This window comes from Capricornis sumatraensis, chromosome 18, assembly GCF_032405125.1.
Source record: "Capricornis sumatraensis isolate serow.1 chromosome 18, serow.2, whole genome shotgun sequence".
Taxonomy (NCBI): Eukaryota; Metazoa; Chordata; class Mammalia; order Artiodactyla; family Bovidae; genus Capricornis; species Capricornis sumatraensis.
Genome location: NC_091086.1, coordinates 30,774,765 through 30,792,238, shown reverse-complemented (window position 1 = coordinate 30,792,238; position 17,474 = coordinate 30,774,765). Strand labels below are relative to the sequence as shown.

Genomic DNA, 17,474 nt, shown 5'->3' with positions numbered 1-17,474 from the left:
ACCTGGCTCTGCCTTAGCTGGATGAGGTCGGAGCAAGTAGCTTTTTCAGATATTTCACTGCCTTTTCCACTATAAATTCCTTGAAGTTACAGTATGCTTAAGCCATATGACTTTATATACATATAAATATCAAATTCCTACTGATTAGGTGACATACTAATAGACCAATTTAATTGCCACTCTGAATTACTAGGTATTATACACCCAATCCGCCACATTCAGTCAACTGCTGGAAGCACTTTACAGCTTTTAAGATACAAGGGCACCATCTTCTGGTGAAAGATTTTCTTTGTTGGGCAGATATGAAAGAGCTACCAAAAATGTCATTTTTCGAGCAAAAATTACAACTGACATCGTATATACATTGATATTTTTAGAGCTTTGTACTTCATTTAGGAATTGGCTCCATCTCTGAAAAGGAGCTTTCTATTCCCCAGCAGTGACAGGAGCTAGTCTGTCCTTCCTGACTTTCCGTTAAGCAGAGCTGGTTTCAAGTTTCAGCTCCTCCTTGAATTCCAGCTTGCTGAGACTTTCCTCTAGAATCATCCAAAATGGAGCCTCTCACAGCCTACCCTTTGAGATGTTCAGGGCCCAAAGCAAAGGCATTTGCAGTCTTGCTGTCTATGGTTCTGTGCACAGTAATGCTATTCCTCCTACAACTCAAATTCCTAAGACCTAAAATCAACAGCTTTTATACTTTTGAAGTGAAAGATGCAAATGGAAGAGCGGTTTCTCTGGAAAAGTTTAAAGGCAAAGTAAGTTGCACCTTCTGATTTTTCTATTGTTTGTCCATGTTCTCTGCTTATTGTCGTAACAGTCTATTTTTTACTGTTATATGTTCATGTTATAATTTAGTCCTCAGAGAAATTAGTATATCACTTTAGCCATCAGTGCTCTCATAGTTTCTATGCTAATTGATAACTGATTATCTTAACTATTTGCTTTAAGATGTTTTAAGTGCTGGATTAATACTTTAAATCATTTAGGAAATTCTAATAGTAATGTGATTATGGAGTATGCCATATAATGTGAATATGAAAGTATTAACTCCACAATCTAACAGCATTAAAAAGCACTCTGTCAATAATCATATTTTATCTTTTATTTTAAAAAAAACTTTCATGAGTACCTAGGGCTTTATTAATGGTTGTGATCTTTCAGAGTTTTAACTCAGGCATTCGGGTTATGATTTTCAGTAGAACTGGGGACATCTACTGTATCGAATAAATTTCATAAAAATATGAAATAATCATCTATCAAAGGTTGTATTCCTCCAAAATGGTTTAGGGTTTTAACTACTTGCAGAATTTTTTTTAATATTTTATTTGCTTCACTTTCCGGTTGGATTTTTTTCTTTTTCCGGGAGGTTGCACTAGTTGTAAACGTGGCTAGTGACTGCCAACTCACAGACAGAAATTACTTAGCACTGCAGGAACTGCACAAAGAGTTTGGACCATTCCACTTCAGCGTCTTGGCTTTTCCATGCAATCAGTTTGGAGAATCGGAGCCCCGCCCAAGCAAGGAAGTAGTATCTTTTGCAAGAAATAACTTCGGAGTAACATTCCCCATCTTCCACAAGATTAAGATTCTAGGATCCGAAGCAGAACCTGCATTTAGATTTCTTGTTGGTAAATATCTACCTTGCCTCACCAATTTAATGTTTTTAGTTGCTTTCATTTTTAAAACAAATGTACCCGGACCATACTTTCCTATTTCATTTTAAATGTTTTAGTGGGAAAGTTTTATAAAACTATCAAAGAACTAGATTCTCATCCTCTGTAACTTTCTAGAAGTTATGTTTTCCTAAAATCAATGTTTTAACTTCTTGGATGGCAAAATAAATCTACTATAGTGTATTTTCCTTATTATTTTCCCAAAGAATGTACTTTAAGCTGGCTACACATCTCTTATCAATATTGCTGAGCATTACTAGTTAAACTAATCTTTCTGGTTAATTTTATGTTGCCTTATCTGAGATATTATCCTCACGGGTGAACATCTCAGTTTGCCAGGTGGTTTTTGGTAAAATTCAAAATACACATCTTGATTTTTTTTGGAGGAGGGTAGTGTTAGGCTACCTCTGTAATTAAGCTAATTATGGAAGTCTATTTAAAGACTTTTTTCAGCATAAAGGGAGTGCAGTATTGAGACTAAGGGCTAAGCTTTAGCCCCAGCATACCTGGGTTGAAATCCCTGCTCTGTTACCTTTGCTGTGTGACTCCAGGCACATAACTTAACTTCTGTCTGTTTCCTCCTCTGTAAAATGACATCAATAGTATCTACCCCTTAAGATTGTTTGGAGGTTTAAGTTGTTAATAGTAAAAATAAAGTACTTACTTACAGAGCTTCCACTGTGCCAGACCCTATTCTAAAGGACATTCAGCTCACGTCCTCTCATCTAACTTAGGTGGATGATTGCCTCAGTCATTTCCACTGCAGGTAATTTGAATTTTGCTAAAACCATGACCTTAGCCAGGCAATCAGTCTTCCAATCCAACAAACCAGCTAATGATATTCTATACTATTTAAGTATGAAAGCAGAATCTTCCAAAGACACTGTATTCAAATTTCTAGGGACAGTCAGCATAACGCCTAACACCATCAATAACAACAAAAGTGAGGTCTTTATTCCTTTTATTTCCAGTGTACACTGAGGTGAAGAAAAGCCACAGTATGTGCCTGTGTAGTCATCTCTCAATTATAAGAGCCAAATACTTGAGCACAATAGCTCCTAGGTTCTTCCCCTTTGTCACTAAAAAAGAAACTCCACTTACCCTGTGTAATCAAAAAGGTAACAGTGATTTAAGGTTTCACCAAAGTTAGATGAAGCTCCAAAGACAAAGACTATGAAATGATGGCTAAATGAAAATTAGATCTTTTTAAATTGGCCAAAATAGATAGTAACTGATCATGTGATCACAAACAAGATGGCTCTGTACAGGTGTGCAGGTTGTTCACTGAACAGGAATAAGGGGTCACATGGGAGCTGAAACCCAGGCAAATGAAACATATGTGCCTAGGGACTGTTCCCACCTAGAAGGGTATCTTTTTCTAATTCACACAGATACTGCCTAGAGAGATGAGTGTTATCTTTTAAAATACATTTTCCATTATAGAAAATGTCTATTTTTCAGAATGATTTTAAGAAGACTTTAACCAATAATATGATGCTCCTACCAAGTCAATGATGTTTGAGCTAGTCAGCAATACTCCTAATAATGAAATAATCAGTGTAAGTGCTTGGCACAGTACGAAAAGTATAGCACACATAAGTAAACATTAGGCTACTTTTTATTTTTTTTAACCCATGTTCCCTTATTGGTTCTTTCCCCAGCATAAACAAAGGATCCCCCACCTTTAAAAACTCTAAGCAGTACGTTCCTTCTACCCACCTCATCACTAACATCTTTGAAAGAATAGTTAACATTTGGTTTCTCTGCCTCCCTGTCTCTGCTTCCTTCTTAGATCACCGTGTTTGATCTCCCATTCCGACGACCCTCCTGAACCTAGCGGGTCTCAGTGCCTATGACTTCTACTCCAGCTCCTTCTCTTCCTTCCAGGTTCCTTTTTTCCATCCACCCTTACCTCTACTGATCCTCAGGATTCTGCCACAGCCACCTGGGCTCTCCTTACTCTGTCCCCTTTCCCTGGGTGAGCTCTAGCTCCTAAGCTCCAAAGCCTCCTCTGATGGGGTGTCCCACATAACCTGAATCCCCTCATGTACAAAAATGAACTTGTCATTGTTCTCCTAATATCTACTTGCTTTGCCTTGTCCCCTATTTTAAGAGCATGAGCTCTTCTAATAGAAAGGACTAACTAGATATCAGTCCGGACTCTACCTTCACTAGCTATGTGACCATGAGTCTAGACCTCCATTTTTCTCATCTGCAAAATGGGGATAATAATAATAGCCAAGCTTTACAGGGTTGCTATACAGATTAAATGAGAGGATCCATTGAAAGCACTAAGCATACATTACTAGGCATATAATAATTATTTCTATTTTTCTCTTGAAGTGAAGTTGCTCAGTCATGTCCAACTCTTTGCAACTCCATGGACTGTATAGTCCATCGAATTCTCCAGGCCAGAATACTGGAGTGGGTAGCCTTTCCCTTCTCCAGGGGACCTTCCCAACCCAGGGATCAAACCCAGGTCTCTCACACTGCAGGTAGATTCTTCACCAGCTGAGACACAAGGGAAGCCTTTTTTTTTTTTCATACTAGTCAATAATAATGCACACAAATCCTGTATGATATAAATAGAAAAAAGTTCTACATTTCTTACCTAAATTAAGATGTATCAAAAGGATGTCTACAGTTATTTAGCATTCCTTACTATGTAATACATAACAATATCAAAAACATATACTTACTATGAAAAGTAATCCATACATTCATGTTACCAAAGACCATAAAGTGTCACTTTATCTTAAAAAAAAATGTTAAGCAACTGAAAGTTTCAGCTAGTGACAAGGTAAATTTTTTAGTGGTTCAGATCAACAAATCTAGTTTTATTTCATTTCATGATTCTAGTTCAGTACAATCTTCAGTGAAGTCACCAAGTATATAGACATCTGATTACACAGACTTTGAGTTTGGATGTTTTGCTTTTTGTTTAATTCAGTTTTTGCAATGATGACAATTTTAGAACTTGATTCTAAATTTGTAATTTATTCAAATACTAATAGAAATGAAAATCTTGACAAAGAATAAAATTTTACTCATGAAAATATATTCTGATATTTTAGATTCTTCAAAGAAGGAACCAAGGTGGAATTTTTGGAAGTATCTGGTCAACCCTGAAGGTCAAGTTGTAAAGTCCTGGAGGCCAGAGGAACCCATTGAAGTCATCAGGCCTGAAATAGCAGCTCTGATTAGACAAATGATTATAAAAAAGAAAGAGGATCTATGAAAATGCCATTGAACCATTATACGGCAATAGAATACAAAATGTCTCCATGAGGGTTTGATCCCCTTTTAAATTAACTCTGACAATTAAATATGGCACTGAAGGGTAACTTTCCTTTTATGTTATCTTGTGAGTGGTAATGAATGTCCACAGTACAGATGTTACCTAAAGCAAAAATAAACAGCAGCCAATGACTCTAAATGAAATATATTAAATACTTCATCCAACCACACTAAATAATTCAGAATACCAATGTGCTTCAATATCCTATTATTTCACTTGACATTTTCTAGGATTGTACTTGATGGAAATGTCAATACACTAGACCACTGTTTGAATTCAAGATACCGTGTGACATTTCCAGAGTAACTGTAAATGGTATTTTTATGTAATAAAAGGCAAAATAAACATTGAAAATGTGAAATATACATAGATTCTAATCCTTATGTATTTTTGTTTCACATACCGAATTTTGTTAAGTACAGGGTCATGGTATGTTTTACCATAGCCAGCCAGATCAGTGTCATTTAGTCACTTGGTCATGTCTGACTCTTTGCTACCCCATGGACTGTAGCCCACCAGGCTCCTATGTCCATGGGATTTTCCAGGCACGAATACTGGAGTGGGTTGCCATTTCTTTCTCCAGTCCAGCCAGATCAGTTCAGTTCAGTTCAGTCATTCAGTTGTGTCCAACTCTTTGCGACCCCATGGACTGCAGCACACCAGGCCTCCCTGTCCATCACCAATTCCCAGAGTTTACTCAAACTCACGTCCATTGAGTCAGTGTTGCCATCCAACCATCTCATCCTGTGTCGTCCCCTTCTCCTCCCACCTTCAATCTCTCCCAGCATCAGGGTCTTTTCAAATGAGTCAGTTCTTCATTCACATTAGGTGGACAAAGTATTGGAGTTTCAGCCTCAGCATCAGCCCTTCCAATGAATATTCAGGACTGATTTCCTTTAGGATGAACTGGTTGGATCTCCTTGCAGTCCAAGGAATTCTCAAGAGTCTTCTCCAATACCACAATTCAAAAGCATCAATTCTTCGGTGCTCAGGTTTCTTTATAGTCCAACTCTCACATCCATACATGACCACTAGAAAAACCATAGCTTTAACTAGATGGACTTTGTTGGCAAAGTAATGTCTCCACTTTTTAATATGCTGTCTAAGTTGGTCACAACTTTTCTTCTAAGGAGCAAGCGTCTTTTAATTTCATGGCTGCAATCACCATCTGCAGTGATTTTGAAGCCCAGAAAAATAAAGTCTGACACTGTTTCCACTGTTTCTCCATCTATTTCCCATGAAGTGAGAGGACCAGGTGCCATGATCTTAGTTTTCCAAATGTTGAGTTTTAAGCCAGGTTTTTCACTCTCCTCTTTCACTTTCATCAAGAGGCTCTTTAGTTCTTCTTCGCTTTCTGCCATAAGGGTGGTGTCATCTGCATGTCTGAGGTTATTGATATTTCTCCCGGCAACCTTGATTCCAGCTTGTGCTTCTTCCAGCCCAGCATTTCTCATGATGTACTCTGCATAGTTGTTTATTAATGACATTATCATTTAATGTCAATATAAATGACATAACATTTGAAAAAGCCTTGATCATTTTCAATATTTCTTATTTTCCAGAAGTAACTCAAATTCCACAATCAAAATATTAACACTTGAGTCAGTCTGTATTTCTGAGTGAAAATTCCAAGTGTAAGAAAAAAGCCATAAGTATATGATCATTCAGCTTGATTCCTTCAGGTTAATTTTAGTTCATTCCTTACAGGTTAATTTTGGTTGCTAATCTGGTCAAACTAGATTAGCCATTTGGAAAGAATTCAATGGTACATCATTCCCATGGCTATAATAAGAAGAATCAACTCCAAACAGTCAAAATGGTTAATGTAAAAAAAGGGAGTGAGTGTAATTACATGAGAAACGTCAGCAATCACTGAGTTTGTTGAGAATCACAATATATCTTTTCTCCCAAAGTCCTGATCTTTATGTTTTGTCAGCCTTCTAATTACTAACAAAGCAACCTTAGCCCCATGAAATATATCTTCATTTCATAAAGGAATTAAACAGGAATAGTGGGGGCAAAACAATGTGAAAAAATTTGGCTAAGAAGGAAGACCCAGTCTAAATAAGTGAATTGACTCTCCAATTCTGACCTGATGAGTGAAAGTGAAGATTCTTTTTCATGATGAAATCAGCAATGCCCACCTGAGTATATAATTCTGCTACAGCACTTACAAGTTCTTAAACCAAATATATCCTGGAATACCTTCTGCTTCAACATATATGTCCAACCCTCAGCTCTGAATGGATTTAGTAAGCTCTCAGGTAGGGGTGGAGTGTGGTTCCCCTCAGGTCAAGGGGATCTGCAGGAGCTCCTGAAGAATGGCGGTCAGTGTAAGCAAGCCTGCTTCTCCCTCTCACCAGCAGCAGGGCCTTTACCCAGGCCACTACTTTTCAGTTTTCTCACCTGTAAATTGGTTATGGTGGGGGTAGAGGGAGTCAAACTGAACAAAAAGCCCCTTCCGAATTACCAAGGTGAGTCAAGTGATCAGGAATCAATACTAACCTATTGCTGAAGAAATGGAAACCACCTAACCAGTCTATCTGTCCTTTGCCAGTGTGCCCCCAAAAGCCTTTAAGCAATTTGAATTCTGGGCCTCTAAGCAAAACTTTGTTTAGCCTTCAAGTGCTGCTTCCGGAACATTCTTGCCATATATTCCCACTTATGACTTCCATGAGTTCACAGCAGTGCTGTGAGACTGCTGGGGTGCTTATGTGCTCACATCAGGGTATGTGCAGCAGTGCAGAGGCTACACAGACACCCCACTGCCAGACAGACCAGAACTGTCCCGGAGAACACAATTCAGATGTCCATCCTGCCCCAAACTATCAGTTCTCTCCAAAGGCATATAAAGTGGGTTTTTAACTCATGTATCTCCTGACTTGCTTGCCTTATTCATTCTGCAGTCTCCACGAGATTGGACTTGATTCTCTCACCACTCTGAGGATGCAGGGAGGGGAGGTGGGGGTTTGAATGTGTGACGTATGGGTGTCCATTCAGGGTTATGGCGTCCAACCAGGCTGTGCTGGGCTGTGTGCTCGGGCACCTCAGTTGTGTCCGACTCGATGTGACCTATGTCACAGGATTCTTCAGGCAAGAATACTGGAATGGGTTGCCATGCTCTCCTCCAGGGGATCTTCCCCACCCAGAAATCAAACCCACATCTCTGGCATCTCCTGCATTGCAGGCGGGTTCTTTACCCACTGAGTCAGCTGGGAAGCCTGTCCAACCAGGCTACATGTGGTAAAAGGGAAGCGAGCCATTTACTCATGTTCTGCTGCCCAGACCTTAAATGACTCATGAACACCGCCAACAAACACACAGAGGAAAAAATAATGCATCTTTCCTGAATTGAGCATAAGCTCTATCTCAGCATCAAAAAGTCTGGGAAATAAACTGCTATGGGCTGCCTGACTGAGAAGGATAACAGAAAAATAGTAGGTAAAAGAGTATTCAGCAGTTGCCCTTCTGACACAGACAAAATCTATTTTACTTTTAGTGGTTAATAATTCAGTGACTTCAAGTTTGTTTCAGTTTGTTTGGGAAGTGGAGAGGAGTACTTCCTACTAACTCCTGATCTTCATCTAATGGCAGCAGAGTGTGCTGTTACATATAGCAGAGTGTGCTGGAGATTTGAATAAATATGAATTGGCCAGAAATATTCCCTAGAAGTTGTATTTCATTTTTGAAATTTTATACTAATCATAGTGTACCTATAGCATGTATATACACACATAAATGTAATTCTTAATAACTATAAGTAATCACAATGCTGTGATCACTCACCTAGAGCCAGACATCCTGGAATGTGAAGTCAAGTGGGCCTTAGAAAGCATCACTACGAGCAAAGCTAGTGGAGGTGATGGTATTCCAGTTGAGCTATTTCAAATCCTGAAAGATGATGCTGTGAAAGTGCTGCACTCAATATGCCAGCAAATTTGGAAAACTCAGCAGTAGCCACAGGACTGGAAAAGGTCAGTTTTCATTCCAATCCCAAAGAAAGGCAATGCCAAAGGATGCTCAAACTACTGCACAATTGCACTCATCTCACACGCTAGTAAAGTAACGCTCAAAATTCTCCAAGCCAGGTTTCAGCAATATGTGAACCGCGAACTTCCAGATGTTCAAGCTGGTTTTAGAATAGGCAGAGGAACCAGAGATCAAATTTGCCAACATCCACTGGATCATCGAAAAAGCAAGAGAGTTCCAGAAAAAACATCTATTTCTACTTTATTGACTATGCCAAAGCCTTTGACTGTGTGGATCACAATAAACTGTGGAAAATTCTCAAAGAGATGGGAATACCAGACCACCTGACCTGCCTCTTGAGAAACCTAGATGCAGGTCAGGAAGCAACAGTTAGAACTGGACATGAAAACTGAACAGACTGGTTCCAAATAGGAAAAGGAGTACATCAAGGCTGTTATTGTCACCCTGCTTATTTAACTTCTATGCAGAGTACATCATGAGAAACGCTGGGCTGGAAGAAGCACAAGCTGTGAATCAAGATTGCTGGGAGAAATATCAATAACCTCAGATATGCAGATGATACCACCCTTATGGCAGAAAGTGAAGAAGAACTAAACAGCCTCTTAATGAAAGTGAAAGAGGAGAGTGAAGAAGTTGGCTTAAAGTTCAACATTCAGAAAACGAAGATCATGGCATCTGGTCCCATCACTTCATGGGAAATAGATGGGGAAACAGTGGAAGCAGTGTCAGACTGTATTTTTCTGGGCTCCAAAATCACTGCAGATGGTGATTGCAGCCATGAAATTAAAAGACGCTTACTCCTTGGAGGAAAGTTATGAGCAATATAGATAGCATATTCAAAAGCACAGACATTACTTTGCCAACAAAGTTCCGTCTAGTCAAGGCTATGGTTTTTCCAGTGGTCATGTATGGATGTGAGAGTTGGACTGCGAAGAAACCTGAGCACTGAAGAACTGATGCTTTTCAACTGTGGTACTGGAGAAAACTCTTGAGAGTCCCTTGGACTGCAAGGAGATTCAACCAGTCCATTCTAAAGGAGATCAGTCCTGGGTATTCATTGTAAGGACGGATGCTAAAGCTGAAACTACAGTACTTTGGCCACTTCATGCGAAGAGTTAACTCATTGGAAAAGACTCTGATGCTGGGAGGGATGGGGGGCAGGAGACTACAGAGGATGAGATGGTTGGATGGCATCACCGACTCAATGGACATAAGTGTGAGTGAACTCCGGGAGTTGGTGATGGACAGGGAGGCCTGGCATGCTGTGATTCATGAGGTTGCAAAGAGTCGGACACAACTGAGCGACTGAACTGAACTGACCTGATCGTATATATGGGCTTCCCTGGTAGCTCAGTAAAGAATCCACCTGCAATGCAGGAGACCCATGTTCAATCCTTGGGTCAGGAAGATCTTCTGGAGAAGGAAATGGCTACCCACTCCAGTATTCTTGCCTGGGAAATCCCATGGACAGAGGACCCTGGTGGGCTACAGTCTATGGGGTCACAAGAGTCAGACAGGACTTAGTGACTAAACCACCACCATGTAACAAACATACAGTGGTGACTCATGAATGCTTAACAACCAAATCCCTAGTGGAGGAGTTCCAGTTTGCGGCATTTCCAATTTCTATGGTGTGAACAATTGCACATAGTCAATTTTAATCTACTGTTTCATAACGGGCTTGTAAAATTTCTGAAAATTTAGCAATCGATTCTCACCAACTAGGACAAGCTGGCTCTAGCACAAAAAGATTTAAATCAGACTTAATCAGAGTATCATAAGAATCTCGAAAGAGAAAAATCTGAAGCAAAAACATAACATATATACTCCTTCTTGTTATCACAAATATACTATTTTGACAAGTTATATATAAATGTGGATGTATATGCAGTTACTGAATTATGAAAAGCTGCTAACATTTTAACTGTATACTCACACTATAATGACTGCCGGAGGCCACCACGGGAGATCCCACCCATGACAAAGGTCATGTGGAAGAGCTGTTAAGCAAGGCTTCAGAACTCAAGGGGCTCCCTAGGCTTTCTCGAGCATCTACCCCAAAACCAGAATCTGTCTGTTTTACTGTTTCATGACTTTCACCAACTCCTCTGACATTAACAGGGGGCCTCGCAGAAGCTTGGTCACCCCGTGTTTCTTCTTCTCTCTATCTTTCTCTCTCTCTCTCCCTCTCCCTCTCTTTTTCAGGCTGATCCCTTGGAGCATGGGAGCTCCCTGCGTTCACTTATCTGCCCAGGTTTCTAAGACCTGAACGGGAAGACGTTCTGCGTCTTCACTCCCTCAGGAGACCGGGAGGGCACCTGTGGCCTCTGTGAACAGGACAAACTTCTTGTCTTGAAGTTTTATTGGTTCTCTATGTAAACCAAGGAATATCAGCCTTTCTCTCCTCTATTTTCTTATCTACAACATTCTTATCTATCTCTCTCTAAATCAATCGCAATCGCCAACGCCGTTTCTCCTTCGGGTTTCCCTGGATCCTACGGGGGCTGGACCCCAGCAAATGACCTAATTGGACTTCAGGTAATTTCAAGTAGGAAGACACTCCAGTAAAAAAAATAAGAAAAAAAATATATATACAAAATCTAAGAAGGAAAACAAAAACTATTTCTCTATTTTCTTTAAACATAACGACTGTGTTTCAAGACTGCCCATCATGAGCTGGAAAATCCTGAGTGATCCCTGTACAAAATCACGTGTAGTCCTGACTACATGTCCCTTTGAAAGAAAAATGTCATTTTGGGTGAAGCTAATATGATGACACTCTATATTTACCCCTCAGCTTGACTTCATCTTCCCCAGGGAACAATAAAATCCTAACAACTGTTACACCAAGAAACTAATACATAACACTTCTTCCCATTCTTCACATACCCTCTTCCCTCTGAATAGTTAAGGCCACACTTTGCAGAGGGAAGCCTTCTCTTTTGGGGGCAGGAGCTGCTGGGGGAGGGCAAGTAAAGAGTAGTGAGGAAGTAGGATATTTTCCAGAGGGTGTGATGGGAAGCAATTACATCCCCAGCACCAATGCGGCTGCCGCAAGAGAAAACACCCAAGAAAAAATACTCTGAACCAGTGTTGCCTGCCTCCCTCTTCTTTTTCAACCCTCTTTCCTCTTCTCATCCTTTGACATCCCAAGTGTGACCCCTCTCTTTCCTTCTCACTTCTATGGCAACGTTTTCTTTTTGAATTTATATATATAATCACCTTATTACCCATTGATCTCATTTATTTTTACTGCACTCCATCCTTTCTTCTTTCTCATCATCTCAGTAATAGGAACAACTATGTCTTCTGTTTATTCAGTATCAATGTTGGCATTTTATGTCTTGCTCTTTACAAAAATTTTTAAAAAGTGAAACACAAAGGACCAGCCTCTTAAATTTAGTAGGTTTTATTTTTTATCAACAGATCAGTGGTTGTCTATAGAAAATAACATATTGAAATTTAACCTCAGAAAAACAAGATGAAAACAATATTTACATGTAAAGGATACTTATATACAAAGATGCTGAAAATGGAATGATACTAGGCAACAACAAGGAGATACGATTTGAAAGTAGCAAAACACTTAAGAGTCAAATCATAGGTATCTATTTAACCCATGGTTCTAAAAACACTTACATTTAAATAAGAATTTAAATTATTTTACCAATAACTTATAATCCAATGCAGTAAAGAATGTAATGTATTTCTTACACCTAATTTAGGGTAAAAATAATTGACCAAACCAGCAAAAGTCAGTTCCAAGAACTTGCTGCAAATGTCTACACGACCACAGTGTGTCTGGGACCCAGCACAAACCTGGAACTGCTCCATGGGTCAAAATGTGCTCCAAGGGAATAAGAAAATATTTAAAATTATGTTGAATGGTCAGTTCTCCCCCTTCACAAACTAAATCTCATGCTCTTTTCTAAACACTGTATGAGTCTGTGATTTTACAGAAAATGAAGACTGGAGACAAGTCTTCTACACAATCAACCCCATCCCCCAGCTCCTCTAGATCCCCAGTTTTCTTCATATTCAAGTGAAAATGTTTTAGTTGACTGATTCATTTGGCAAGTTACCTACATTCTACCTTTAGCTGTATACACACATGGTAACTGAGACCTACTCTAATGTCAAATTAAGAAACTAATCATTCAAAAGGAATATTGAAGACTTAGTTGAAAATTGGAGGAAACATTTTAGTTTTTCCATTCCAAATTGTCATTATATTCTAAATTTTGTACTTCAAATGTATAATTTCTCAAATACTTTAATACTGTCTACAAGTATGACAGACTCCAGAATATTATCTGAAATTTTTAACATGATTAAGTAATAGTTGATTATTATTGAGTAGTTTCTTCATCATTATAAAGCTGTTCATTGTATTATAAGTGAAAAGTCGTAATAAGCATTATGTAAAGAGAGTCCTGGTTCATGGCAAAAAGTACACATACACACACACATATTACCTAGATTTAATTATACCCATTACTGATGCTCATTATACATGCAATAAGATAGCAGTTGCATGTTAGCTGATGGCACTCACATATTCAACCAGCTAACAATACACTGCCAACCCATCACACATAGGTCACCGGTGTACTTTGTTAACAAGAAGAATTTATCCAGAAGCAAGTGGCAGGGCAGTTATGGCTGCTGAATTGACCCAAAGCAGCCAGCTAACAATACACTGCCTACTTGATTCAGGTCACTGCTGCTCATCATGGCCCATGAGGTCACTGGAGGCTAAATTTGTAACATGAAACAGTGGCAGAACTTTCATCTTAATAGTAACATGTTTTAAAACTTATAGACAAAACCTGTTTCTCCAAAAATATTATAAGAAATAAAATCAATATTTTTTCATCTATTCAAAAACTTTAAAAAAAAATTTCAAAATACTTCCACTTAGGTTTATAAACTAAGGCTCAGATATGAAAATAGTTATGGCTTACAAGTGAATTAAGAAAGTTATAATTAACTACAGTTTTTCCAATGACTTTTATTTACAGACCAAAAAGCCAGTCGTTTGTATTAAATAGTAAAATATCTAGGAGTCATGGTTATCCAAAATCTGGGCATAAGACAAATCTTCAGCTATGTTCAGGAAAAATAAATATATGAGTATTCAGGGAATTTAAGGAATTAAATGCCATTTGTTTTCTCCTGCATTCTGAAAGTGCATTCTGAAAGTTGTGTGTTGAATTTATTGTGTCACCAATGAAATACAGAAAAATGTGAAGGTCTAGAAAACTCTAAAACTGGTGGATTTGAAACTAGAATCGATGCGTAAAGACTAAAGGAATGTGAACTATTTAGAGAGGAAAAAAAGTGAATCCTGATAATGAGAAATCTAAAGCATATGCATGCATGCTAAGTTGTTTCAGTCGTGTCTGACTCTGTGCGACCCTATGGACTGCAGCCCACCAGGCGCCTCTGTCCATGGAATTCTCCAGGCAAAAATACTGGAGTGGGTTGCCACTTCCTTCTCCACTGGATCTTCCCAACCTAGGGATCAAATCCGCGTCTCCTTTGTCTCCTGCATTGGCAAGGCGGGTTCTTTACCTCTAGCGCCACCTGGGATCCATAAAGATAAAAGAGCTATTTATGTGTAAAAGTTAAGATGAAAATCTTTGGATTTGTTTTCACAGTGATTACAAGAGAAGCTGAAAACCTTTGCGTTCAGACTTTCAAGGTGAAATTAACTGGATCAACAGTTAAATTACTAAGCTAGGACGGTGAATTATGCACTTCTCCTCTTGACCACAAGATGGCACCATTTCCGATTCTTTGGAAGGCAAGATTATGAATGCAACAGAGGGGAGTGCAACTAGCAACTGTTAAAATGAAATTTTAACAGCCAGCTAGAGATGCACTGCCTACCTGACACATTCAAGCTTTTTTTTTTCTGTAGAGGCAAAAACTGGAAAGCACCATTCAGATACAAATGATTACCGTTATTTGGCAGAGATCTTCAATTACTTACAAAAATGTTTTAGATATAGACTCTGTAGTTAGTGATGATATGAGACGTGCAAATTTTCTACATTTTCAGACCATTTCATACTTCCAACAAATATCTTCTTTAGCAAGAATTAGTTTGTTCAAAGTCATATTTAAGACAGAGAGCTCGATTAAGCACTGGACACTCACCTTGGGAGAAACTTGACCTCTCCTCTGCTTCATGTCTTTGTCGAGCACCCGCATGACATCCTCCTTTGAAAATAGAGGCAACATATTGGAATACAAACTATTTACAAAAATCATCATATTAGGTGTGAATGTTTCTAGAGCCTCAGCTTGTCAAATTACATTCACTTTTAAAGCAAACAACCATCTCCAGAATATAAATTACACAATTCAATATTAGATTTAGAGTTCTAACTACCTCTTGGTCCTAGACAGGTATTACAAACAGTGACTTCGACAAGAAACCCCTTTAGGAAGTTGGGGCGAAGAAACGGAGGAGCGTTACTCACCCACAGAATCTCTTCTTCAGTGCGGACCCTCCTCCGGGCGGCGCGCTCCAGTTTCCACTCCATCTCTGGAGGCGTTTGTCCTACTGGCTCGAGCGTAGCCTCTCCTCGACCGCTTTTGGTTTTGTCCCCCAAGAATAAGCCAGTCTTGACCCTTAATCGACAAACCTCTGGAGTCTTGTCCCCTAGGACGGTCATATTTCACTCCTAACCTCCATTTTCCTCCCCCTCCTCCCACCTCTCTTAGAGCGTGGTCCCCAGAGTACCGTTTAAAAAGCCTGCTGGGCGGCCGCCTGAGCGGGAATTCCCCTACCCGACTTCTCATTGGCCAGAACTGCGGTGACGTCAGACTCCGGGAGGGATTCCCCCTGCGCGCGCCTGGGTCCTCCCTCCCTCCCGGCCGCGGCCCCGCCCCGCAGCCTCCAGCTCTTTGTCCGCGGAGGCGCGCTCCGAAGCGCCAAGGTTTGCCGCGAGCCGTGGCGGGTCTGAGCTGCGGCGGGCGCGGAGGGCTGCAGAGCCGCAGGAGGCGAGAGGGTTGGCGGGCAAAGAAGCGGGTTCTGTGAATTAACGTTCTTTCCATACTAGAAACAAAAATGTTTCGTAATAACGGGTCCTGCACCCTTTTCCTCGGCCCCCACTTCTCATTCTCCAACCCCATCATGCTGCCTTTTGAGGCATCGGAGGGGTACAGTAACTCTGGCCACCTCTGTTTTGGCGATAATCACCGTTGTGTAAGCAACTGACAGGTAGAAAGACTGGCGTGTTCCCCCAACGTGTTCATCAGCTCTCCCTCCTTATTCAAAGTGACTGGGAAATGTGGCAAGATTTCTATGCTGATAAGAAAGGGGGGAGCACTGACGTATTTATTCAAGAAATTCTCCTTTGCTCTAAGTGGTCAGCTTCTCTCACTTGATCTTATGAGCTTTCTTCCCAAACAATGGTTATTGAGTTGGTGAAAGAGCCTGTGACCTGAGAAGGAGTGAAGACCCAGCAAGAGAGCTGAAGAGACTAGGAAACAAGTGATAAAGAAGAGGATGATATTGGGGGTTGAAGGAGGGGCTTGGGGGAAAACGAAAAGGAGCCAGATGGACTGTGCAGCCTTAGCTGCCACACCTGAGCTGCCAGGCTGCCAGGAGAGGAGAGCTGTGCCATATGGCAGGAGGGGAAACAGCCTGGGAAACCTCTGACAGTCTGAAAGCCTGCTCCCTCCTCCCCTTATCAACTACCTCCTCCCTGCCCCACCCCCACCCCAACTGACAATGGAAAGTGTTAGTCACTCAGTCGTGTGGGACTCCTTGTGACCCCATGGACTGTAGTCCATCAAGCTCCTCTGTCCATGGAATTCTCCAGGCAAGCATACTGGAGTGGGTTGCCATTCCCTTCTCCAGGGGATCTTTTCCCTCTAATACAACATATGAGTTTATGCCTTTGAGGTGGGGAAAGTAACAGGTATGATGATAGTCAAAAGGGTCAGTGATTTTGTAAAAAAATCTAAACTCAGTCTCCTGCGTTCCTCCACACTGAAAAGCAAGAGAAACGGCACCAAGGCTAAGACCCAATCTTAAGACAATTTTCTATCTACAATGATAAAGGTTTAGGGAAAATGCTGCAGAGGGTAACGATCTTCAAATGAGATTCATCAAAATTCTTGCTAGTCAAATAACCCTTGGATTAAAAGATCTCTAAACTTCACCCACAAGAATTCTACTTTCCTTTCAGTGCATTCAAAGGATACTCATTCCAACTTCCAGTAAATCCTTTCAGCAAACATGGAGGCTAAATAAAGTGAAATATCATTGGATAAGAGTCAGATGTTCTGTTGATTTAAAGGATTAGTTTTCAATACCAACTAAAAATAGCAATACATTGGAAATAGTATTAAAGACTTTTTATCTTTGGTCTATTTTAAATACCATCTTACATTTACCCAATTATAAGAATGGGTACAAACTTAGGAGTAACAACCAATTCAGTTAATGAGTTTATAAATACATATAAATTATTATTTTAGACCCCATGTTCTTTACA

General features: G+C 40.0%; 2 protein-coding genes across 5 annotated transcripts in view; one reads left to right on the top strand and one right to left on the bottom strand.

Moving 5' to 3' along the window:
• The window catches only part of CDC20B (cell division cycle 20B), a 68,976-nt gene extending 53,464 nt beyond the window's left edge, over positions 1-15,512 (bottom strand). The window contains exons 1-2 of the mRNA XM_068990727.1: positions 15,450-15,512; positions 15,124-15,186 (exon numbers count right to left, since the gene is read on the bottom strand). Of these exons, the coding sequence (XP_068846828.1) occupies positions 15,124-15,186; positions 15,450-15,512 (126 nt within the window). The remainder of the gene's footprint in view (positions 1-15,123; positions 15,187-15,449) is intronic.
• Positions 551-5,293, top strand: GPX8 (glutathione peroxidase 8 (putative)). 4 transcript variants are annotated; one of them, XM_068990689.1, is made up of 3 exons: positions 551-755; positions 1,367-1,628; positions 4,748-5,293. In XM_068990689.1, the coding sequence occupies exons 1-3, from the start codon at positions 552-554 to the stop codon at positions 4,909-4,911; spliced, it is 630 nt and encodes a 209-aa protein (XP_068846790.1). In that variant the 5' UTR covers position 551; the 3' UTR covers positions 4,912-5,293. The 4 variants fall into 4 exon arrangements, with proteins under 4 accessions (XP_068846790.1, XP_068846793.1, XP_068846792.1 ...); XM_068990691.1 differs by having other exon boundaries at positions 552-602; positions 1,493-1,628; XM_068990690.1 differs by having other exon boundaries at positions 552-602.
• Positions 15,513-17,474: the final 1,962 nt, after the last annotated feature.

Coding starts and splice junctions, on each gene's coding strand:
- GPX8 (XM_068990689.1), top strand. CDS start 552: ATGGAGCCTCTCACAGCCTACCCTTTGAGATGTTCAGGGCCCAAAGCA. Junction 756..1,366: donor TGGAAAAGTTTAAAGGCAAA/GTAAGTTGCACC, acceptor TTTTTCCGGGAG/GTTGCACTAGTTGTAAACGT. Junction 1,629..4,747: donor TGCATTTAGATTTCTTGTTG/GTAAATATCTAC, acceptor CTGATATTTTAG/ATTCTTCAAAGAAGGAACCA.